Source organism: Bradysia coprophila (assembly GCF_014529535.1).
Source record: "Bradysia coprophila strain Holo2 chromosome IV unlocalized genomic scaffold, BU_Bcop_v1 contig_81, whole genome shotgun sequence".
NCBI lineage: Eukaryota > Metazoa > Arthropoda > Insecta > Diptera > Sciaridae > Bradysia > Bradysia coprophila.
Genome location: NW_023503375.1, coordinates 778,674 through 788,036, shown reverse-complemented (window position 1 = coordinate 788,036; position 9,363 = coordinate 778,674). Strand labels below are relative to the sequence as shown.

Here is a 9,363-nt window from a genome sequence, read left to right as displayed (position 1 = left end):
TTTTCATTTTATATTTTAACCGGATTTAGGGAGAATCAGAGAATCAGGGTCCTTTGAATTCAATTTAAATTCTTAAATTCTTGAAAATTCTAAGAAAAAATTAAAATTTGAGAATTTTAAGAATTTTCAAGAATTGATTCTTAAAAAAATGAACAAATACCCAAAAATTCTATCACAAAAATTCATTAATTTTTGACTGTTCAAGTAGTTTTAAGAATCTAATTCTTAAAATTCCTTCAAATTCCTACTTCAAATGCCCTGCCCTGCCCTGAAAGCAGGTGCGTAGTATTGAACACAGCACCGTCTTTCACTTTACGTTTTTTTTAGCGGAAAAAAATTCGGAAAAAAATGGTGAAACGTCGAAAAATGCACGTCGATGACTTGGAACCACTTTTATGAGTAAATTCACAGTCTTTTACATGACTTGGGATACAAAGATGAAAAGTAAAGTTTTCGTGTGAATTATGTTGATCCGAGGCGAAGCCGAGGTCAATAATCATATGAAAACGTGACTTTTCATTTTTATCCCGAGTTATGTAATGGATTTTACATGCTGAGGGCGTCGAAAGTAGTGCTTGAAACATGAAAAGTAGGGTTTTCAACGCATGTAAATTGAATTTTATTAATTTTTTTCGTTTATTTCGACACTATAACACATAAGCAAAATCAAATTAAATCGCATAACATTCTGAGTGACGCGATGTCGACTGGTCGAGTAGGTAAATGATGTAGAGTCTAGGTACTAGGTATGGAGTTCTTCAATCTTATTGTTGAATGACTGTTGACCAACCACCCTGGTGGTTTATTAATATTAGGCCAAACAGAACATGAATTTTAGCACATTGAATATTATTGTCCACATATGAAAAGCCACAATTACTTATTTGATTTTATGCGACACTATAAACATTTAATGCTTCATTGTTGCGACTTTAAGACACCTCGTTTATATTTTCAAATGGTGGAAACGAAGGTTGAGGCGGTGATCTAAGTGAAGATTTAAGTGGGCATTCATGTTTGTATTGAACTATTGTTGGCATTTTAAGGGCCAGCATACTTTCCATGTAAGGTGTTGGGTGGTGTTCATTATTGGATTCAATTGTAGGTGGTATAACAATTGTCAACTGATTTTTACTCTTATTTATGCGAGATGTTACTGAAAGTACCTTATATGGACACATTTGTTAGACCAATTCTTTCCTTTAAAGACTTTCGTTCCATACCAGTTTCTCTGACGAAGGAAAGCTGAATTTGGATGCAAAATCGGGAATTTTGATACGCTTCCATGCTTCAATGATTTGGAAAGGAATCAAAATCATAAACGCCGAAGTACAAGTGAGTGTCAATATTCCTACCCTTGCAAACCTCAACCAGAACGTCTGTGGAAACGTTGTTGCAGATAAGATATCAAATTAAATCGGATAGCATTGTCTCACCTCAGGTTTTGTAACATAGTACGCCGTCAATCCAAATGTACAGAGAAATAGTGCAGCTAAGACTCTACATAATTTACTGTCTGAGTGTGGTGTGTCGAGTATCATACCACCGCCACGGTAACGTTTTCGTCCTTGCAACGAAGCTGTCAAAAGTGTTCCCATTTTTGTGTATGTCCTATTATGGATGTAACGACCTGAATTACAGGTAAATTTAAATTTTCATATTTTAGCTCACTTAAATCCCTCTCTGCGTCTCCATAACTTCTAACCGGTCCTAGAACAACCCACGGAGTTATTTCTTTCGTTTTTTCGTTCTTTACAAACAAAAAAAGAAAAATTCATAATATGCGTTGTAGCTCTGCCATTTGACATATGTCAGAATGTACAAATCTGAACCGGACTGAACTCCAACACCGCGTTTACGTTACTGTGTCGTAAAACATGAATATAGTGAAAACGAAATTTAGACGTGCACCTGCGCAAAGCCTGTGCCTTGGACGGAAATTTGTATAAACTGCTCACTTTTCTCGAAACTAGGTGCGGTGCATCTCGTGTACCTCGTATACCTCATACAGTCCGACGGTTTATGCAAAGCGAACGTATTTTTGGTTTAAGATTTTTGAAAAAAGATTTGTGCTAAATCTGAAAATACGCACAAATGTAGACCATAACTTCAATGTTCTTAAAAATTGTAATGTTACAAGTAACAAGTGGTATGGTCAACGAATCAGACTACAATTTCGTACACAACAACAACCTATTACGTACAACCCTTAAACTGGTGCAAACAAATCTATTTTTATCGAAAGTTAACACATTCAGAGTATGTATCGTCTATGGAAAATCGTGTAAAGATTATGAACGATCAAGAAGGCGAAGAACGAGAAATGAATCGAAGGAAACGATCTAAAAGTCAGTCACAATTGTACAATCGAACGGAATATATAGAAAGTTATCGAACGAGATGTTCGGGGGATCGTAACCCCAATTGTAGTCGTTTTATTGTAAAGTAGAAATCCTGACAGAGTAAGTTGAAAAGCTTCCGGGTTGTAACGATCTGGTACAAATTTCGGGTGAGCCCAAATATTATCACTTGACAGCCTAAGCTCAAAATGAGTTTTATCGACTAAGTAGTTTCTAAGTTACAGGTTTCATCCTAAAAAAAAAAACGAAAGTCAGGAAATTTGGTATTACCTTTAATACTTTACAAAGAACATGTGAGAAGAGCTTTCCAATTATCACTTTTCATTTGCATGATTATTCGTCTGAAGTTTGACGTAAACCGGGTGAGGTCCAAATTTCTTTTATTTTTTATTTAAAAATTCACTTATCAGTAGCACTTGAATCAAAACCTGTTATCACGATTAGAAGAGAAGAAGATAATTTTTGCATACAGAAACCTACACCAAATTTTTGTTCGAGAAATTTGAGTCCTTACGAAGTCGAAATTAGGCGCCAAAAAGTCAATTCAATTAAATCGACATTTATTCCATAAAAAAGCCTTACATTGGTAAATAGTAACAGTACACGGACCAGTAACAAAAATTGCATCACTCAAGCTGAGCCTACCAAACTAACACAATATACCAAAAAATTCTCAGCACTCTCCTCCACTTCACCATCACATATCTTCGGCAAAAACTTGTTGCATAACATCCTCCGGCGACTTTTCCATGACACTATTCAGTGACGGGAAACTATTATCACTGGCTGGAATGTTGCCATCGTTGACTATTTGACCGACATCTTGTATCGGCTGTGTCGGTTGTGTTTCAGCAACACTAGATACCGTTTCTGGTTTAGCGGGCACTTGCTGTGGACCTTGTACATAGTTTAAGGGAATGATGCCGGACGATTGATTGTCCAGCGTTGCTAGCACCCAACCGGTGTTCAGTAATTTTTGTGTATTTTGAATTTCACGCGGTGCTATGTATATGGTTTGACCTGATCGAAGGTTTAGTTCTTGTTGATTCGTTGCCTGAAAATCGTGTTTCACCTGAGCTTTGATTGGGTTGACCCATGATCGGGGATTTTTGGCTGTAAAATGATGAATTTTATTACTTTTGCCATTGCTATCGCGTAGGGATAGTGCAATCACTCACTTTCTTCTAAAGCTGTTGATGTGACCGTACCCAGTAATTTCATAATTAAGTAGGGCGCAGTGAAAATGAAACCAAGGAATACTAAAACTGGCCATGCCGATGGTTTCCGTTCGTTTGCTTTAACATTTGGATCGAGTCCTTCCTGAGCTGCAGCGAATGCTTCGCTAAAGGCCAATGATGATGGATCCAATTTCGATATTCGCAGCCAATAGAGAATTCTGTTGTGGAATAAAACGCAAAACAAAAATGTAAATAAGGTCACTACGCACTTGTCTGCTTGATAAACACTTTTGTCATCGACAGAACAGACGTGCAAAAATTCGTTTAGTCATAACGAGTTGAATAACAAATTTTGTTGAATGAACTTCACTCACTTGTTAAATAGCCAAGTCAGTCCTCTAAATATGGCAAAGGATTGCCAAAACTGTCCGAATACTCCACGTAATCGACCTAGAAACAATGTCATGAAATCGTAAAATTTCAAGTGTTTTGATTACAACAAAAGATGTGTGACGAACCAAAATTAGCAGCAACGCCTAAGATCGCCCGGAACGAGCTGGTAATGGCAAAAAATGTGGAATCCAACATAGACGCTATGTTCCCAATAGCCCCAACGAGTGATTCAATACTTTGGAATGCTGGCCGTGAACTCTCTTCAGCGATTTGAATAAATCGATTTTCCGGATCCATTGGATTCCCTCCGAATCGATTGTAACCGCCACCGTAGCCACCACCACCGTAACCGCCTCCACCGTAACCGCCATAGCTTCCGTAGCCACCACCATAACTACCGAAACCTGAGCCACCAAATGAGTTCAGTCCACTGCCGTAACCGTAGCCCGATCCATAGCTGCTATATGGACTGCCGTACATGGAACCAACACCGCCATACGATCCATAGGAAGATGGTTGCTGTTGAAATGGTCTGGGTGGTAGTGGTGGCGGTGGTTGAGATGTTCGTACAGTTCCAATTGGTGTTTGCATGCCGTAGGGTCCTCCAAATATCCGAGGTTCGTTTATTGTTGGATTACGAAAATTTCCACTATTGTTTGCCATTTCACTGCTGTAGATATTTTCCGACGTCATATGATATCTTTCTTCGGCTTATCACTATGTACTTAAAAGAAGGGCATCAACGCGTTTTTATTGTCAATTACATTGGTCGTATATTGCTGCTGATGGCAATGATAACAAATTATAATTTTTTTGCTCTATTGACTTTTTATCATTTGTGTGTGATCAAATTCCACTTTCGATGTCAAATTAGTGCAATGTGTCACTGGCAGAGGGTTCGTAGGATGAGACTGTCTCGATTGTGTTCTAAATTGTTGCAGTGTTGCCGGTAATGCCACTGCTAGCAAAGTATATAAACACTGAAGGTAATGCAAATCCACAGTTACACACGGATCTAAACTTTCAGGTGAATTTTAGCTTCGTCATGTTGCACACGTATTGAATTCGTTTGCGTCAAGTTGCATCTAGTGGTGAATTTGGAACGATTTAGCGACGTTATGTTGCACAGATATAAAATTCGTTTGCGTCAAGTTGTATTTAGTGGTGAATTGGAAGGATTTAGGGCCGTCATGTTGTACAAGTCCAAGTTAGACAACATACGAAAATAAATTCACCTGAAAGTTTGGATCGTAATTTCTCTGATCCGCTGAGGGTCTGCATTACCTTCAGTGTTAATATACTTTGACTGCTAGAATTAAAAGGTATTCATGTCGTAATGAGCTTCAGAATTGAAGTTGTGAGTGAATCACAATCCAATAGACTCTTATGATCAAAGCGAGAGATCCGAAGACCAGTTAATTATAACTTGTCTTGGAGTACTTGTTATTGCACATTTTCATATAAATTTGTCACATATCCCCCAAGTCAAGTTAAAATAAGTGATCTAAATTATATTTCTAGATAAATGCTATATTTCCCGACGAATTCTCTTAATTTTCAGCTTAACATCGAATTGGATTTGAAAAATAAAAATAATTTGAAGCGCATGGGTGAGACACGAACTCACAACCTTCAACTTGCTGGGCTGATGCTTTAAACATATAGACACATATAGAAAAAACAACATACACATTATGTTAACATCATGTCACCAACGGTTCAAAATTGGATTTGAAATTAAAATGTCCACGGTAGCGCAGTTGGTTAGAGCATCAGCCCGACAAGTTGAAGGTTGTGAGTTCGTGTCTCATGTGCACATCAAAAATTTTTATTTTTCAAATCCAATTCGATTCTAGTATTTCTAAGCTGAAAATGAAAGCATATTTCCTTCTCTCTCATTATAACGTATAGAATATCGTTATCGGTACAAATTCAAAGCTGCGTTTGTTTGGCACTTGTCAATTTACATTTTTAATTTTCAGCGGACTTACGATATTGATCAGATACTTCACGGGACCATTCTAACAAATATTTATTGTGGAAGCCAGCCCTGATACAGGTTCAACTTTCCTTCAGATTGATACCCCACTTGCCATAGTAGTGACAGGTTTAGGATACTTTTTTTGGGTACAAAGTGAATAGTGTTCCCACACACGAAAGTAAAATTTTAATTTGAGAAAAATACACGAATTATGCTGTTTTTGAGGTCTGATCTATTGGGCATCCACTAATCTAAACATGAACATTCACCAGGTGCGAGATATCACCTTTTTGAGTTCATCAAAATTTCCGGCCTTTGACTGAAACATTATTGTTGTTATTTTCGAACAATGCTACAGGACATGTAATATATCTGTGCTTGCCCCGTAACTCCTGGACAATACCATTCCAATGAATCCCCACACATGTATGTACATAGCCTGTAGCGGCAGTAAATCACGGACAAAAAACACTTATTTTCGACTTTTCGTGGAAGTTTACTAGCTAAGAAAATAATATTAAAATTAAACGACTGCAATTTCAGAATATTGAGACCAAGGGCTATCTGGGCATGTAAACAAAGTATCGCTAAAAAAGCTCCGACGGAGCATGTTCACTTTCAAAAAATCCCTCTGTATAAATTTGATGAGTTTAGTGGATTTTCATTTCAACTTTAAAAATATAAAATTGTGTTTTTTTCATATGTTGTGAAAGAATTGTTTTCCTAAAATAAGCTTAATTATCAAAATAAATATTAATTCGAGTAAAAATACCTGGTCCAAAATTCTTTTGTTTTCAGATCTTTTCTAATTGTTTTGAAATGTCAAACTCGCGTAGGCTACGCAATTTCGGTGATTGAAATGAATCGACTTTGACATTTCGAAAGAATTGAATTATCAAAATTGCGTAGCTTATATTACGCGGGTTTGACATTTCAAAACAATTGGAAAAGTCCTCACAACATCAGAATTTTATGTGAAGCTCGCGTTTGTGTCTATACTTACAGTCTTATAAGATAAGAAAGACATCTCGTCTCACTAAATTTCGATATCTTTGCCGCACAATTTTTAAACCAAACTTTTTAGTACATACATATGTACCTTAGTTACTTTAGTACACATTCATTTCAATGACGGCAACACTGTTTTCAAGCCTTTTTGACATAATTTCCCATGTGTTTTGATTCTTTTATTTTTGCTCGTCGATAAAATTAGTATTTTTCCGCAAAATGGTAACGTCAACAGTCAATTCTATAATCACACATTACTAATTCATTGCTTTATTTTAGCCGAAACATAAGAAGAAATTTATCGACAAGAAGAACGCAGTTACATTCCATCTTGTACACAGATCACAACGAGATCCATTGATTACTGATGAAACAGCCCCACAACATGTTCTTCTCGCAGAACCACCAAAAGATGATAAGGTAGGGAAGACATGCCTTTAGTATCATTTTGCAGTAAATCATCTGTTGCGTCGTTCGTAGGTAAACGATTTGGTAAAACGCAAGAAAGAGCAAAACAAATTCGGAATTTTCTTCGACGATGATTACGATTACCTGCAACATTTGCGCGAACCAGACGACAGAGGAGTGCACTGGGAGTACGTGGAACCGGCAAATGTGAAACAGGATGATCCAGCGAAAACCGCACACAAGCCGAATCTACAGCTTCCCAGTTCGGTTTTTGCGTCCGAATTCGAAGAAGATGAGGGAATGTTACGGAAAGCAGCACCTCGATCCGGTCCGAGACCCGATCTAGATCCCGATATTGTAGCTGCTTTAGATGATGATTTCGATTTCGAGAATCCGGATAATCAGTTAGAGGATGATTTCATGAATAAGATGATGGGTAGGTTGAACGTCCTTCTTTCCCAGTCAAACAGCAAATTTGAATTGAAAATAAATTTTAGGAGATGAAAACGATGAAGAAGATGATGAGTATGATGGAAGCGATTTCGAGGCCGATTCCGATTACAGCGACAATGAGGAACGTGACAATTTAGGCCCAATGCGATCGTTTAACGATGAAGAGTGCAAGTCACGCTTCACCGAGTATTCCATGTCCAGCAGTGTCATACGGCGCAACGAACAACTGGCTCTGTTGGACGAACGTTTCGAGAAATTTTTCGAAAATTACGACGAACCAGAAGTGGGCGCATTAGACTGTGAAGAAATCGAAGGCGAAGTCAATATAAACGATGAGCTGTTAAATCAATGCTGGGTCGAGTTTAAGCGGAAAGAAGAAGTGGACGAGTACAATAAGGAGTGGGATATTGATCGAATCAAGAAATTGCAAGAGGAAGGTTCATCGGATGAAGATTTGGTGGAGGTGGAAGTTGATGACGGCAAAAAGAAGTGGGACTGTGAAAGCATTCTGTCCACATATTCGAATCTGTACAATCATCCCAAATTGATCGATGAGCCCAGACGCCGTTCCAAAATTACCATAAATCCTAAAACTGGCGTTCCAGAGAACGTATTCACTGGCGAGAACAAGCAGTTAACCACAAAATCATTAGCCAAATTCAACATTCAAAACAGGTAGGTCACCGTGTCAGATCCGCAATAATTGTCCAATCTAATCCGTTCCGTCCTTAGTGGTCAAGAGACATCACCATCGGGCCCGAAATCGTTGTGCGCACAAAGTGTACTCTCCACTCTCAGCGTTCTGTCAATCCGACCCAAGGATGAAACACCCGAAGAGAAACGCGAACGTAAGCGACTACTCAAGGAATATCGGTTCGAGAGACGAGCCGAACGGAAGGCTAACACACTGGCGTTCAAAGAAGAAAAGAAGCAACAGATCCAGATCAATTTGAATAATCGCAATAATGTGCAGGGCAACCGGATAGTGTAGTAGCATCTTATGATTGAGACGGCTGGAGATTAAAGGGAAATATTTAATTTTTAAAATTTTGAACACGGATTTGATTGATTTACTGCGTGGCTCGGCTCATCGAGTTCCAACAACAAAAAACTAAAAAAAAATCTTCGAAACTCAGTTGAAATATGAAAACTTCAAATTGGACCCGAAATTCGAAGATAGTTTGCATTCGACATATAATCTAGAAGTACTGGAAGTGAAGGCTCTGGTTAAAAATTGATTGTTACTTATAACGGGAGAATAAAGTTCAGTTCATTGCAATGAGTTTCGACAACATGAGTATCGACGACTTACTGAAGAAACGATGAATTCATAATCAAACGACGACTAGTAGATCGTTCTTGTTTAACCCACCGTTTCTTCAGAAAGTCGCCATTACTTCTCGCAGTTTCTACACTTCTTTAAAATTTGGTAAGACGAATATTCTCCTTACAAAATGGTTAGAAGCAACGACTTACTGAAGAAACTGGAAATTTCTGAAGTAGCGTGGACTAGGCGCTGTTTCTTCAGGAAGTCGTCGATTTCCATGTCGTCCAAACTTCAGCTCAATCTTCAGTTATTGTA

At 38.0% G+C, this 9,363-nt stretch overlaps 2 protein-coding genes and 1 long non-coding RNA gene across 4 annotated transcripts; 1 reads left to right on the top strand and 2 right to left on the bottom strand.

The window, feature by feature from the left end:
- Positions 1-608: 608 nt before the first annotated feature.
- LOC119072188 lies at positions 609-1,941 on the bottom strand. Of its 2 annotated transcripts, XR_005086808.1 has the most exons (4): positions 1,672-1,941; positions 1,437-1,611; positions 1,224-1,379; positions 609-1,166 (listed from the first exon to the last, which is right to left on the bottom strand). It is a non-coding gene; the product is annotated as an uncharacterized LOC119072188 (long non-coding RNA). The 2 variants fall into 2 exon arrangements; XR_005086807.1 differs by having other exon boundaries at positions 609-1,379.
- Positions 1,942-2,903: 962 nt separating this feature from the next.
- Positions 2,904-4,821, bottom strand: LOC119072187 (probable peroxisomal membrane protein PEX13). The gene is made up of 4 exons (XM_037177347.1): positions 4,057-4,821; positions 3,913-3,988; positions 3,539-3,756; positions 2,904-3,473 (listed from the first exon to the last, which is right to left on the bottom strand). The coding sequence occupies exons 1-4, from the start codon at positions 4,622-4,624 to the stop codon at positions 3,058-3,060; spliced, it is 1,278 nt and encodes a 425-aa protein (XP_037033242.1). The 5' UTR covers positions 4,625-4,821; the 3' UTR covers positions 2,904-3,057.
- Positions 4,822-7,017: 2,196 nt separating this feature from the next.
- LOC119072186 (protein LTV1 homolog) lies at positions 7,018-8,830 on the top strand. Its single transcript, XM_037177346.1, has 5 exons — positions 7,018-7,142; positions 7,200-7,340; positions 7,401-7,764; positions 7,826-8,456; positions 8,514-8,830. The coding sequence occupies exons 1-5, from the start codon at positions 7,140-7,142 to the stop codon at positions 8,770-8,772; spliced, it is 1,398 nt and encodes a 465-aa protein (XP_037033241.1). The 5' UTR covers positions 7,018-7,139; the 3' UTR covers positions 8,773-8,830.
- The last annotated feature ends 533 nt before the right edge of the window (positions 8,831-9,363 follow it).

What these genes read in the sequence shown, in the direction of transcription:
- LOC119072187 (XM_037177347.1), bottom strand. Translation starts at nt 4,624, where the DNA reads ATGACGTCGGAAAATATCTACAGCAGTGAAATGGCAAACAATAGTGGA. An exon ending in AGGCGTTGCTGCTAATTTTG is followed by an intron (nt 3,989 to 4,056) that starts GTTCGTCACACA and finishes CATTGTTTCTAG; the next exon opens with GTCGATTACGTGGAGTATTC. An exon ending in CTGACTTGGCTATTTAACAA is followed by an intron (nt 3,757 to 3,912) that starts GTGAGTGAAGTT and finishes ATTCCACAACAG; the next exon opens with AATTCTCTATTGGCTGCGAA.
- LOC119072186 (XM_037177346.1), top strand. An exon ending in AACCACCAAAAGATGATAAG is followed by an intron (nt 7,341 to 7,400) that starts GTAGGGAAGACA and finishes CGTCGTTCGTAG; the next exon opens with GTAAACGATTTGGTAAAACG. An exon ending in AAATTCAACATTCAAAACAG is followed by an intron (nt 8,457 to 8,513) that starts GTAGGTCACCGT and finishes TTCCGTCCTTAG; the next exon opens with TGGTCAAGAGACATCACCAT.